Consider the following 15,717-nt stretch of genomic DNA (forward strand, 5'->3'; position numbering starts at 1 on the left):
TTCCCATCTGTTTTCTCCCCATTTATCTCTTTATGAGAATTACCAAATAGATGTTTAAAAATGATTAGTATTATCATAAATTAAATCACTATTACCACAGCAATTTTGTCACCACAGGAAATATCCCATTCAGTGAAGGTTGGCAGAATCATCTTTGTCCATTACAGTTTTGTCTTTTAAACCTTTCACAATGAAGGTCTTTCATCATAAAGCCTCTTTTTTCTAATTCATTTGGTCTTTTCTGTTTTATGGTTTTATGGTCCTGTCTCTCAGCTCCAAGTTTCTCAACCTGGCAAGTTTTTCTCTGCAGATTCATCTGGTTTTCTTTTTAAACCAGTTAGACGTTTAAGGATAATGTATATTGTATTTTTTTAAACTGAAAACAGTTTACCATCTTCTTACACTGTGAAACCAATTAACAGATTTTATTTTCTTCATTTGACACACTTTATTAAACCCTGAGAGAAATTCAACTTTTACACTTTGTTATGGAGAGTCATGCTTCTCACACATATACAAACAGGACCTGTGGCCATTCATTAATGGACAGATGTCAAAGTGGGGCTGCTACACAGGGAGCACACCAGAGCTGTTACGGGTTCAGTGACATGCTCAAAGGCATGGTGACAGTACTTGGACAGGTGTTTGGCTCCTCTGCAGCTACCAGACTTCCAGTCCATGCAGACTGAGCTGTGGCCGCCTCCAATAGTTTTTGTTGCATTACGACTGTTACAGTAACTCTCCAGAATAATACATGAAACAGATAAACAGACATGCATCATGTCATTGGATGTCAGCTATCTTGTGAAGTACATTGTCTAGCTGAGTGACATTCAAATGAATTAAATAAATGTAACCTTGGACAATAATATCTTCTTGACATTAGCAAACATCTCTCTTTCCTTTCCTGAATTTCTTCATCCTGCATTTAAACATTTAGATTGATGTCTCAGGGAATATAACACAGAGTACTCTTTTAGAATGCGTGTAAGTTTTGTCTTTCTGGGTCTGCAACATACTTGACATATTGACACTGTTTAGTTAACCGTGTAACATGAAGGACAGAATTAAAACAGTGTGTACAGAATGTAAAACATGTGAGACACGTTCTCTTACTTCAATTCACTGTAGAAAGAAAATAAGAAAAGAAAAACTACTCAGAGCTAAATCCCCCTCAGGTATTAGGGCAGCAAGCAAGGCCTGAGCTGAGTGGAACTCAATTGGGTCTTGTTGCTGAGTGTGGGGATATGAAATCCAAGGATGAGCGATGACAAAGGGACGCTTGTGGCATTAAGTTGAGTACACCTGCAGCCCAGGGGACTACAAAGGCTGCCTAATAATACATAAGGTACACTACACTGAACCTCATTAACTCCTGTCATTGTATTCTGCAACTGTTATAATTTTTTATTTTTTTTAAGAGGATTCTTTTCATGTCATTCGTGCAGTGAAGAAAAGGCGAATCTGCTCGGTTAAAAATGGATGAGATGGTGAGGAGGATCTTTTGTGGAGTAGTGCAACAGTGGAGAAAGAGTATCAACTCTGCAACTCTATTTTTATTTCTTTGCATTTGATATAGCTGAGAAAGAAGTGTGGCATATGGCCCCCCGCTGGGCATCAGATAGAGGCTTGGATTTAGCCGCAAAGGAGAAGACATCAATATAGTTTCACACTTAGTTCTTCCCTTTTTAAAACATTATTCTATATGTGCTCAAGCTGCATTTGCAGAGTTGAGTACACAAAAAGCGACTTCAAGGAGAAAAGTTTATATGGGAATATAAAATGTGTAGAATCTGATTTACTGTGGATGCTGGATCATAGAGTCAAAGTCAACTGGTTGCCTTAAATAAATGCACAGCCTGACATGTGCAAGTCCCATAAACTGCCTCACTTGTCCTTGAGTTTGACCTGATGTTGCGGCATGCATGATGAAGCATGCGTCATGGACAAGGCAGTGCATCAAAGCCAGTCAAGAGTGTATGCACTCCTCTCTCTGCACATTACAAACATGCTGATTCAGTGCCAGCTGTATGACATGAAAGATGGGCCTTTTATCGTTGTAAGTGAGACAACCATCACTGAGTAAGATACGTTATCAGAGGCGTGAGGAGTGGCCACATTCAGCCAGAGGCATATACAGTACAGTAGATGTTTATCTGGTCAGGATATATGGGTGTGTTACCGGGCGCAGCTCTGGCTGTGATATCAGCCTTTATTCCATTCACACAGAGTAGCAGTACTCTGTTGAAGCTAAAAGTCTGGAGGTATAACTTTGACAACATTTGGACACCAGTCTGAGTCTGGTTCACGATTGGTATACTTGAATCCTAAACATTTTTGTTGCCTTGTGGGGGATGACCTCTGAGCTAACATTTAATCGACATTTCTGCACTCCAATCTCTTGCTACTTATTGGCACATTTACCAATAATATGTAATCCCTGATAAATGTCAGATCTGACAACTAATTATACTTTAATCTTTTTTTGTGGAAGTATTACCTGAAAATGTACAAAACATTTACGCTACGAGTTGTTTTTCTGGTAACACTGCTTTTTGTAATTTCCCCGCCTCATGACAGTTTAAGAATGAAGAAGTCTCCTCAGCCCGAAGATAAATAAATACATACTGTAATGGAAGTTCAATCAGTGCATCTTTAGTAAACTTTTTGTTAATAATAGCTAAGAATATATATCCCAGATCCTGTCTGTGGCAAAACGATATTATGAGATGATTTGTAAAGTTTCTCTCTTAAAGTCAGTTCAACATATAACTTCTTTTTGTGATCTTTGGCAGGGATATACATGTATGTACTGAGTATAAAGTAACTCTATCATGGTAAAACATCTATTTAAGTTCCTGTATTTTTATTTCATTTTTGCTGTTTTGTTTCACTGGTAACAGGTCATTCCTCAAGCCAGTGTGGGAGAAGTGCATCATGCCATCCGCACAACTTTTCAAAGAGTCAATGACTTCTTCATTCCTCCAACCAACCTTATCATCACTCACGTGAGGTAAGACAGCGCACACACACATATACACACACACACACACACACACACACACACACACACACACGCAAGCAAACATGCAGACAATCTGCAACCTCTGATCTTAAAACAGGTGACCTCATTGCCTGCTCCCGGCTGTCCTCATGAAGCAATCAAGAAAAGAGCAAATGAGAATATTGATGAGACTCTTGATGTGTGTTAATCACTGCCACCTCTCAAAATCTAGAAAAGCCATTAACCTTTCCTTTGAACTTTGTCACCATAGGTTTGCATTTGTCTTTCTCAAAAATGAACCTGCGGTGCACAAAATCGACCTGGAGACCTTCCACAGAGTCAAGACCATCAGCCTGAAGAACTACAGCTGCATCCCGCTCAGCATGGCCTACACACACCTGAGTGGTTTCTACTTCATCCAGTGCCAGAGCAAGAGCCACCTGCAAGCCCCACCCCAGCTCCTCATCGACAGTGTGACAGACGCAGTGATTGGTCCAAATCTCAATGTAACAGGGCAGCCTTTTGTATCTCCAGATGGTCGTTACATCGTGACCCCTGACCAGCAGAGATCCACGCTGGTAGTACAGACAGTGTCGTTCCAGGGGGAGCTGGGTCTGTTCCAGGAACTGGACCAGCCTGTAGCTGTCTCAGATTTGGCCTTCCAGCCTTCTTTCACAGAGTCAAACCAGCATGTGGTTGTGGCATCCTCAGGCTCAGGCACAGACCTTCTTTTTGCAGATCTATCCTCGGGCCACACCGAGGTTCTCCAGAGCCTTAAAGAGCCCCTGGCCCTCCAAGCCTGGCCTTGGGGAGGCCCCAACAGAGTGGTGGTGTCTGGTGGTTTGTTTGGACAGTACCTGGTGACGCCGTCAGCCGAGTCCCTCTTTGTCCTGAACGGCAAACAGAGAACACCGCACTGCGAGGTATCAGACATCAAAAGGGGGAACACAATTGTCTGGGTGGGTGAGGTATGAGTTTAGATAAAAAGAAAGAGAAAGGTTCCAAAATGATTGAAAAAGAAAAGATATGATCAGGCCAAATTACCAATAAAGATTTATTTCAACATAAGTTGTGGACTCAACCCTGGGACTGAGCAAGAGGGAAACATGTCTTGGTTTATTTTAACAAAAGTACACTTAAAAATAGAGTAATTGAGAAAACATAAAGAATCTCTGTTGTGATATTCCTATTGGGAGAAAGTGTCAATGCCGTTCAGTGCAACAGTGATCTATGTGCACTCTACTATACAGAATTGTACATTATTGCACTTCCTTCCATGTTATCACAGCAAATAGGTACCTGAAGAGGGGTAATTACTGAACTATGAACTATGCACAATGCTCACTTTTTTTAGAGTAAAAAGCTTTCTGATTTTTGTTTATCTCAACAATGTTTGTTGTTTCCACCAGTGCTGCATATAATCACCACAAACTGTCCCGTCTGTTCTGTCTGCCTTTAGTGTGTGTGTGTTTTGAGTCCTTTTAACAGCTACAGACCCATCTGTTTACTCGCCTTTGTCACCGTATTGTACTGTATCCTCCCTCTGAAAGCTTTCATTCACCTCATGCCGGCCGAGGTTGGCTTTATGCACATGTGTAATACCTTCGATTTACATTGTCTATCCAAAGAGCACGTTTGCTCCATTAGCCGTTGACAATGGATGTTTTGGCTCCAAGAGGAGGCCTAAGCAGAAATGAGCAGTACATCTTGCGGTCTCTTGCCGAGGTAAAATCTTTCCCCTGCTGTCTCTCACATTTATGTGGTACCTGCAGCACAACTGTGTGCTGCAGAGCTTGAAAATGCCACTTAGTAGATTCCCTCAGGGTAATGACTCTGAATCAGGCTGACCCACATGCTGAGGCCACACCAAAGTGGCATCAACTGCGCTGTCTGACTGGCTGTGAGCATTTGTTCATTCTCCCAGAGAGCTGTGCTTCGAGATTAAGCTCAGAGGCAGGTAGATTTTACTGGCAATCATCAGCATCAGATTCTGTTTAATCAATAACAAAATGTTTTGTTTCTGGATAATATCCTGTAAAACACTCAGCCATCCTTAAATGGAAACCAATGTGCAGGTATATTTTTTATTATAATAATATTAGATATGTGTGTTGGCTTAGTTTTTGAAAAACTTGGTGGAATGTGCCACGACGCAGTAACTGAATAAACACCAGCAACTCTTGGTCTATCAAATTAACACATATGTTCTCTCCGGGATTAAATCATGTTCTGTGTCGTTTTCTTTAGCCATTTCCACGAACCATCACTGTAATGGGAATCCATTAGCAGCAAGACAACGCGGCTGCTGCTCTGCAGATGTCATAACGCTCATCAGTAATTAGTTCAACCTCAGTGTCTCTTAAACATTTCTGCCGTTTGACGATAGTGCAGAGGTCTGCACATGAATACATCGCTTGGCCAACACCCTTGATGACTCTTAGTTACTGAGTAATAATGGGTGCCAGTCTTGGGGCAATAGCTCAATAGCTATACATTATCCGTTTTTTCCGTTTAATGCCTCACAGCTCCATTCTCTGCCTTACGGCCTCAAACTACACCTAATGATGATTGTCTTCTAACATCCAGCCATCATAATTAACTTTGTTCCGCCATATATACATGTTTAATAAAATAAAGCAAAAGCTATTTTTCAATAAGCATATTCCTAAAGGAGGCCGAATTGTATTCTTCTTGAGTTTGTAATGGTTAAATAAGCCTGATATTTATTGTAAAGCTGATTTATTGTACTGCTCATGTCAAAACAAGCGGCTTTTAATTATGTATTCATAGCAATAACATATTGTATGCAGAGCTCTCAAAATAGGCACACATATATAAGTAAAGTCACAAGAAAGCTTCTGGACTCTCTGTTTGAACGAGTCAAAAGGCCTTAACCTTCATGCCATAGCCAAATTTAACCCAAATATTATATTAAGAGGCGTTTATATTGTTTTTAAAAACTAGAAACTTCCTGTTTTTTGTCAAATAACCTGTTGAACTATGTTCTACAATTTAGCAGACAATTTAAAGCGTTTTATCCACAGCATACAAGCAGGAAGCAAAAAGTCTGCCAAAATTAACATGAAAATGAACTGACCAAAAAAGCAGGACTATAAGCCTCTGCACTGATACATGAGGATACATCTGTTTACATTGGTTATTTAATCACTGAACAAATACTCACAGCCTTTAGGACGTTTCAGCTGTCGACTCCTTTTTGAACCCTATGTAAAATCCATTGATATGACTTTCAATTTAAGTTTGATTCTGGAGGCCACCAACCGAGCAAGATGTCAAAGCCCAAATTTAAGATGTAAAAAAATGTTGGAGGAAAGTGTTCTTCTAGAAATTCCCCTAAAATCTTTTAAATGAAATGTTTATCTGCTCACGCAACAAACAAATAAACAAACGGAAGCCGATTTCAATAGGAATCACCTTCTCTCTCAAATGTAGTTGTGCCTGTAACTCCTCATTGCAATGCAATGTTTAGGGTAGAAGCCAAGCTGTGTATGAAAAGAAAAGAAAAAGTAAACGCAGAGGTGAATCAGAAATGTCATTGTTGTGTGTGATTTAGATATTTGCTGCTAATCTGCTCTGAAGATCTTCTCTGACACGAAAGATGATGAAAATGTTTCTTAGACCACTGTTGCACTGAGGAGAGAAAGATAATACTACGTATATATATTTATGTTTATTGGATGGTTATTTACAAATTGGTAGCCCAGTTTTCTCACTGTATCAATAAAAATGTCAGACTCTGATGCTTCTCCAAGTCACTATCCCATCCAAAGTCAATCCCTCAAGTGAGTAATCTATCCAAGACATGCATGTGAGGAAATAGATCTTCAAAAAACGATTATCTTCCACCTCTCAGTGATCACTCACTGTCACATATGGTTCACAGTTAATTGTGAAAAAGTCACTTTTTTGCCCTCTCGTTGTCACATCTGTCAGCTTATCTCTTAAGGTCAATTCAGCAGTATCACATTGCTACTAGAGCCAAGGAGAGCAAAGAACAAAGAGACTGGAAACCTGATGATACAACTACATTATTGACTAGCTCATGTTGTTTGTTTGGGTCTACCTTCAGAGTCACATGCCTCTCTCCATACATCTCCTTTAACCCTGACAGTAAGGGGCTGCAGAGCTGATCCGCTTGGTGTGATAGACATTTATAGAACCACTGTTGTAGATATCATTGTTCATGTTTAGACCACGTTCAGACATGACAACTAACTGTACAGTTTTCTTTATGCATTTTGTGTGTTCTGGTTTATGAGGGAATTGTTTTGTAATAAAAAAAAAAAAAAATCAAATTAAATATATTGTAAAAACCAATGGTTGTCTCATGTCTTTGATGGTAACATACTTTTAGTTTGATGACCACAGGACATAAACATGCACAAAATACCACTCTTGTCTTTTCCTTTTAACTTTTTTAACTTTCCTAAGACCTCAGAATTAACTATTCACATGGCTTAACAAAATGAGAAGTCCACAAATATTAAGGTTTTCATACGACTGTGCAAACTCTAGTATCCTTCATGTTGACATATGTTTGCTACACACAGAGCTGCTGCACTCAATTGCACTCAGATGATTTCAAGGCTGCAAGGTGGTCCAGTAGTCAGTGCTGTTGCCTCATAGTTTATAGGTTCCTGGTTCAAACCCCCGCCAACAGGGCTGTAAAGTTCCCCCTTTGCACTGTGTGGGTTCTCTGGGTTAGGGTCTCTAAAAGGTGTGAATGTGGCTGGTTGTCTGATCTCTATGTCAGCCCTGTAATTTAGTGGCAAACAGTCCTCTCGCCCAATGGCAGCTGGGATCGGCCCCAGCCCCCAACAACCCCAAACCGGAAAAGTGGTATGGATAAAGGACGGATAGGTTATGAATTTACTGAAGTCATGAAAAGTATCCCATTACAATCAGCAGCTTATCAGTAATGGACTAAATATCTTAACTAAACATCTTTCAGATTAAATTAATAACAAACAAGTCATCTTTAAATTCAAAAATATATAAAAACATGTAATTAAGGATATGTTATTGTTTCATCAGTTACTGATGTTTTATTCGTACTTTCTGTTTATTGTATCTTTTAATAATACAAAAATATTCTCAAGATCAATCAATGTCCTTCTGTTTGATAGTTATTAACAATTTTCAGCAATGTTTTTTGGGAGGAGATGATTTAAAAGTTTGTTGCTTATCTTTATATAGAAAAGATATACAATTTGGGGGTTTTGAAACTTTTACCATTCTCGAAATCAACAGTTCTTTTTTAGAGCACATTAGTTATAGAAAAAAATTGATATCAATCATTTCCTGCCGTCCCTGGTTGGAAGGTTCAATAAGCTGAAGTTCATGGCATTCAATCACAGTCCTTAAACAAGACCTCCACATTCACATAGCTACCACTCATCACCACCTTGAGCGTGTTACAGCTGACAAGGTTAAACAGAGTAACAATTTGAGCTTGTGGAAAATGGCTGGACATTTGTGACGAGTCTCTGGCTGCGATGTGACATTCATCGCCCCCCGTCCCTGCCCACATCTCAGCCAGTGTCATTTACGCTCTCAGTAGACTGATGAGCAGCAATCGAGCAGGCCTTCACTCCTTTATGAGTTCATCTGATCAATTGTCTGTCTGTTCTCAACAATCCATGACCATTACTTACAACACTGCTCCACTGTGGGACGCTGTCAATACTGTATCCCTCCGTGTCGAGGAGACAAAAAGGGCGAAGGAGAGAATGAAAGAGTTCCTGAAGACAAAGATCAGGGAGAACGGAGAATCTGATCACACAGACAGTTAACATTGTCTTCACACCTGCTTCAATTTCCTGTGAGTCTGACACAGGCTGAAAAGCTCACTCAAATGAGTGGGGGAAACTCAAATCACAACATGACCACTTTTCAATTCACCACATCCACTTCTTCAGAGCTGCCAATAAACAATCGTTTTGCATTTTGATGCCAATATGAGCTGACAACAACTCTGAGCGGCCTTCTTCTCCAATAAATCATATACTGTATTAAGTATGACATTTTGAGTTTGGACTACTTCTTTTCATGCAACATAAAGGTTTTTATCTTCACATATTCTGACTCTTGCAGCTCTGTCTCCAGAATTTGGGTTGAGGCGAAACTGATCAGGGATCAGATAAGAGCTCCAATAGCTGTTTTTTTTTTTTTTTCAAAAGGCTGTAAATCAAGATAAATCATCTGCTCTCTGCTTTCAAATAGCTCTCTAAATTAAAAGAACAGATGATTAAGTGACGAGAAGTGTGAATTTTTACTTAAAGCGTTGGTCAATTTAACATCTAAATCCCACAGGTTTCAGTTACCTGGTGACACAAGTAAGGTATCTTTGTTTTCAACCCCATGCACATGTTGTGACCCTGAACTTCTGCATAGCCACGATATGATAAAGTCTCAGTTTCACTAAAGATGATTAAAAATCCAGACAGAGCTTGGTTGTGTGTGTGCCCCAGCAGCAGATGAGGGTCAGTGAGGCTTCAATTGCCTCTGCAGACTCATTTTGGGAATTCTCACTCTGACACAGGGTTACTAACCTGTAGCATCAAACCCAGTGGAAAGTCCGGCAGACTAAATATGACTAATATCTACTCCTGTGGGTTTGATAGATTTGTTTCAAAGGAACTGTCAAGAGAGTCATAGAACTCAATTCTGCACGTGCAAAGTACATATAACTATAACTATTGTATAAAATAATATTTCACTGTTACAACCAAATCTGCAAAAAGACAATACCCTAAGTCTTTAATGGAATAATCCAGCAAGGTTCGTCTTATAAAGCAGACCACAGCTGCTGAAAGTGAATCCAATCACTGAGAGAAATATTGTGTTTTGGATTCACAGATTATTAGATATGTAATTTAATGTACAGCAAATACCGGACATGTCAGCATGATTTGTCTGGCACAAAGGAAAGATAACATTTCAATGACATTTTGGCCAGTTAACAGTCTTAGTTTTATCGGGATCGATGCAAGGATTAGATGGCATCTGTTATAAAAAGAATTTGGGCCTGGTTAAATAAAGAGGCAAAAAAGCAAACATTTAGAGGGAGAGCAGCTTGCTAACCACACTGGGGAATATATGTCTATCCAATTTAAACCACCTGCAATCAAATAAAAAGATTTAAATTTCAACCAAAAAAAGTACAACACTTAATGGATGTCCTGCTCTGTATGATTAGTTCTCCTTTATTAGAAAGTTTGAGGGACATTTTGAAAGACTAATTATCAATATGAATTACAGGAAAACCGTCAAGGGTGTTGGATCTTTTTCTTATTTGTCCTTTAATGAAACTTTATTGGAACCAATGTTTAGTCATTTTGAGCATTAAATACACATTAAGACCTGTATTATTCAGAGACTGGACCAGATGGAGATGCTAGCTAGAGGATGAACACGTGATCATTAAAGCTATATGCATCCTTGTTATACTTTTTATATCACTATCAAATTTATCATAAAACAACTAATTTTGGTTGAAATGATATAGTCCTGAGAAAAGCAGTGATTCAATAAATCCAGAGATATTTGAAAAACTGTTGGTAGTAAATCTGAGACTTGTTGCTAATTGTGGCTAACACAGCAGCAGAACAGCCTGTCATATATCTCTGACAGCATTCAAAATAAAACCGTGGTATAATGGTTGCAGACATGGAGATGTTTAAAGTGCCATCTTTCTGTCAATTGTTGCCATGGTTATTGACACACTATAAATCAAGAGGGATAGTTCCATCATTAGTGTGCCTTTCACAGTGAACAGTACTTCACTAAGTAGCAAAGATAAAGGCCTGCTCCTGTCAAGAATCGTATCAATGGATCATTCACAACAGCTAAAAAAAACAAATACAAAAAATAATACAAAAATATGAGACAAACTATAAGTCAGACGTCAATTGTGCTTATGGTTGATTCAACTTTTCTGGGCATAGTTGCAATGATTAAAGCACAAATCGGAAAAGAGATGTCAACATTATAGAAGGCTCATCCAAGTGATGTTTTTTTCTGTTCAGAGTTGTCAAGAATAATATATAGTGTATTGAACAAAACATGGTCTAGAATTTCCCAGTAGAGAGATCTCTAGGTCACGACTTGTAGTTAGTCTAAAGAAAAAAAAAAAGTCAATGAATCTAACGATGCATATTCAAGCAAACATGTTAACCTACTGAACTGCATTGTGTTCACTTTTAGATGTTTTATTTCCTGTTTGCCTGATGAAACTCTGCCAGTAAATACAAAAAACAAACTAGTGTTTAGCAGCATAACATTATAAACTGCTCAGTATTAAAGTTCTACAATTTATTTAGCATTGTTTCTATCCAAAGCAACAAACATCAGAAAGTTAATACAACAAAAACAATGTTCTGAAAAGGAGGAAACAATGTCATTAAGTGTAAAGTTACTGATGTTTTATCCAGTTAATCGCAATAACAATTTACTTCAGTGTTTGTCTGATATGATTTATATGAGGCCTGTCCTCTGATAAATTAGTAGGACATTTTGATAGACTCCCTCCGGAGTCTGCATTCAATATACTATTTTATTATTGTAACAAATAGCATCCAACACATATAAATTGTAAAGACTCTTTCTGTTGATTTCCTAGGTAAAGTATTAAAAGATGATCATGAAGAGACAAAGTAAAGACAAACTAACTTAAATGCTTCTGCATATAAAATGTCAGGGAAGCTTATAGCACAGTCACTCTGTGTTTACAGCCGATTTGACACAGCAGGACCAAATGACTATCATTACAGTGGACTTGCATGAAAAAATGACAGATATTAGTGTAGAGATGGGATGGTGGTTATGATGAACAGACTGTGATAAGTGTATGATGGGTCAGTAGTATTTGGATTCACACACACATGGCAGGCTGAAGAAAAAAAAGAGATAAATAGTGTCTGATGTTCAAAAATCAATGCAACACAATTAAGCAATCATCTGAAAGCTTGTAATGTGTAGCACTATTTAAAATATCTAAACTAATTTAATTCTGTGCTTCGACAATATCCAACCTCTCAGACTGAACATTATTAACATGAAGACTCAAAGTTAAAATAGTTAAAGCTCAACTTCATTAAATTAAATAATTAACATACTAAAGTGAAAACTGTGTGTGTGTATATATATATATATACACATACATACATGCATACATGCATACATGCATACATACATACATACATACATACATACATACATACATACATACATACATACATACATACATACATACATACATACATACAAAAACAAACTAGTTAGACAAATAGTAAGGTCCTTTACCTGCTTTTTGTAAAGTGTCTCGAGATAACACCTGTTATGAATTGACGCTATACAAATAAAGATTGATTGATACATACATACATACACACACACACACACACACACACACACATATATATATATATATATATATATACACACACACACACATAGACATACATACATACATACATGTATAGAGCGCATCCTAGTTGGGCTGAAACAGCAGAAAATTAATCTTCTTAAAACTTATTGTGATTTATGCCAACATAATACGAGGAATGCAACTGTGTTCTAAAAAATATTTCTCATTTTAGCTGAAAGAGCAGGAGGAAAAAAGAAAAAAGAAAAGATTTTGTTTACTTTGCAAGCAAGTATTCTCTTATTTTCTTAAAAGAGGCACAGGGCTGCGTGTTTATCCCTCAGTTGGACACCAACCAAATACAGAACTCTCCTCCCCCTCTATTTCTTTTATCTCCAGAGTCTGATACTCCAAATTTAGAGGGGAATAATTGATATGTTGTTTTGTGTCATTGTAAGTCTCCATGCAAAGAGACACTATAGTTCAGGAGCTCCACTCCTCATGCAGAGTCCCCGGGTCGACTGACAATTCACACCCACACACATGTGCATTGGTGACTGCAATCCCTCTGCACTCCATAACACCGCCTCTTACATGCGAGGGGTTTGTAGTGTTCAGTTTATCTTTAAGACTGCCTGCAGAGGCATGGATAAGTAATGGCTTTTAAATCAGGGGAATCAAAAACCTTTTATTTCCTTTTAGTAGAAGAGGCAGAGCGGTTGTTTGTCAAATCCAGCACCTTGATTCTGTTTCATAATGGCAAAGACAGTTAAAGTGCATATTTCATTCTAAGAGTGGACGTGAGCTTCTGATGAGAATGTTGCATTTATTCGTAGGCTTGTACATAACGTTCCTGTCAAGAGCCGTTTAAAATAATTGCAAAGTAAATTGCACCCATTACCTTTAACAGCCGTACACAAAACAAATATGGTCCATTATAGCAACAGGCAGCTGAACAATAGGTAAGAGACACAACTAAACATTGTGCAAAAATGTTTTGGGTATTTTGGGCTTTTTTACAATGTGTGTGTGTGCATGTGTGTGTGTGTGTGTATGTGTGTGTGTGTGTGTGTGTGTGAGAGAGAGAGAGTGTATAGGTGTAGTAATTGGTGAAGTGTAGTAATTGTGATGAAGTGCTTCATAGAGAGGTATCACAATTCATTGAAGCCCATTTTATGCATTATGATTAAACAAGTGTATATGATCGATGGCTTATCTAAAAGTTTTCCCCACAAAAGGTGCACTTTATTTATTTCTGTAGAAATTTCTTTGATATAAATTGTTTATTCTGTGAAAAGTAAAGAACAAAATAAAAAGTCTCACCAGGTTTTCTACAGATGATGAAAAACAACTCAAAGAAGGAGTACTTACTGCTTCATGATAAAACTCAGGAATAGCACTCACACAGAAATGTGCTTTGCTGTGGCGCTGTCCCAAACCTATTTGGAACAACTGAAGCTGCTGGCTTATCCCAATTCAATAGGCAGCCATCCAGAGAGAGAGTTTCTTTACATACAGCAGTCTACTGGGTGCTTCGTAGGAGAGAGAGACAGAGAGAGTGGGCACACTCAGTTTATAGCACACAGAGCTACTTGAAATATGACTAAATCCACAAAAGCGTTCTAAAGCCCAGAATAGACAGATCTAGTTAGTTATAGGTTTAAAAAAGTTGTTTGCAAATTGTGATTTTTTAATTTAGATCAGTTGTTTATGAGTTACATATTGATTTTACAAATGTTTTGGTGCAGTATGGGTTTAATACTTCAGAATAACTTGCTTTAGTTTGCAGAAATGTCAGAAATATATCATTACACTGCACTTACAAGCTTTTGCTTTGTTACACTTTTATTTCACCTTACCATCTTCACATTCTGGATAATAGTGATATATCAGACACACCGCTGACCTGCTTAATGACTTCAGTGATGTTCTTAAAGGTAAAGTTTCCAGTACTTATGACTAACCCTTTGGCTCACTATTAAGGGGTTGGCAAATACATTAATACACATGTTCATGGTAACAAGATGAAGGGTAATTGTGACATACAATTTTACTCTACTTTCTCTCAAGCCCCATTTTAGCTTTCGAATTCAAGAAATTCTGGATGCTTTACTGTGAAATTGAAGAAGCACACTTATTGCCCCTAAAGATAAACTGTAGCTTAGATTTTTACTTCGCTTTATTTATCTGGTGCAAACAGAAGGTCAAATCTAGTTGTCAAAATACTTTTTTATAAAGAAATATAACATTCCTATCACTCTCCACTGTGCTTTTTCTGTGAAAATTAGCTAATTGTTTCATCTTAGAATTCTAAACTCAGATGGTAAACACATAAAGTACTTTACTTGGTGAGCATCAGCATCTTTGCATCGTCAGTGTGAGCTGATAGCCTTCCAGCAGCAGTAGATTAAAACACTGTCAGTCTTTTTGCAGCCTCAGTGAGCTGTAAGCACAGCCCTGGAGACATTTAGTCTCACTTCTTTTTATTTCAGAGGATTTCTCTGTCTCTTGGATGTTCTCAGCGACATGAACATCAGGATGACAAGATTTTTAGAGCAGAAAATCATTTATTTCAAAATGCCATTTCGAAAAAAAATATTTCCTTAAATGGCAGTTGCAGCAGTCTTCATTTGGAGGCGGAAAAACTCTTGGCTCATATTACCATCTAACTCCTAACGAGCACAAAAAATATCCATCAGTGCTGCTCACAATCCACCTTTTAACTTACAAATCCACAGACAACACAACTGTTCTCAAATAAGAAATATGAATACTCTTGTCAAGCTCATCTTATCATGCTTTGCAAAAGTAATTCACACAAAAAATGTGTCATGTGTGGGACACAGAAGGTTATTGAGTAGCCATATAAAAATACAACAAAGTAAAAGAAAAAAGACTATTTAAAACATGGACATTGTCTTCATGACATTACCCATTGGTTTATGAAGAGGCATTATGAAGCCCAACAATAGGGTTGCAATTTTGGAAATGTTACCTTATCTATTTATCTATCTATCTAATTCATGTATCTATCTAGGAATCCATCTAACCATCTACCTATCCATCCATATATCTATCTTTATATTGGGCTGAATTATAAAAATGGATGAGTAAAAAAAAAAAAAAAAAGATCCCCATTACATTGTGTCAACGAATAAAGAAAGGACATAAACTTGATACCAAATATTGTCTTTCAAGCAATTTCAAGCGTTTACTTCTCCTGTAAAAATGGGCTTTGTAAAATACAACATTGCAATCATACATTTGCAGTCAGCCTCAAGTGGACACATGAGGAACATCAGATTTTGTTGCACTTCAGCATTCGCTT

The 15,717-nt window shown here is 37.8% G+C and overlaps 1 protein-coding gene across 2 annotated transcripts in view; it reads left to right on the plus strand.

Annotated features, from left to right (window-relative positions):
- Positions 1-6,072, plus strand: part of fstl4 (follistatin-like 4) — a 169,270-nt gene extending 163,198 nt beyond the window's left edge. For both annotated transcript variants that reach the window (XM_079356394.1, XM_079356395.1), the window contains exons 15-16: positions 2,904-3,013; positions 3,276-6,072. In XM_079356394.1, coding sequence (XP_079212520.1) covers positions 2,904-3,013; positions 3,276-3,978 — 813 coding nt within the window. In that variant the 3' untranslated portion in view covers positions 3,979-6,072. The remainder of the gene's footprint in view (positions 1-2,903; positions 3,014-3,275) is intronic.
- The last annotated feature ends 9,645 nt before the right edge of the window (positions 6,073-15,717 follow it).

The sequence above is a fragment of the Symphodus melops genome (genome assembly GCF_947650265.1).
Source record: "Symphodus melops genome assembly, chromosome: 11".
Classification (NCBI taxonomy): domain Eukaryota; kingdom Metazoa; phylum Chordata; class Actinopteri; order Labriformes; family Labridae; genus Symphodus; species Symphodus melops.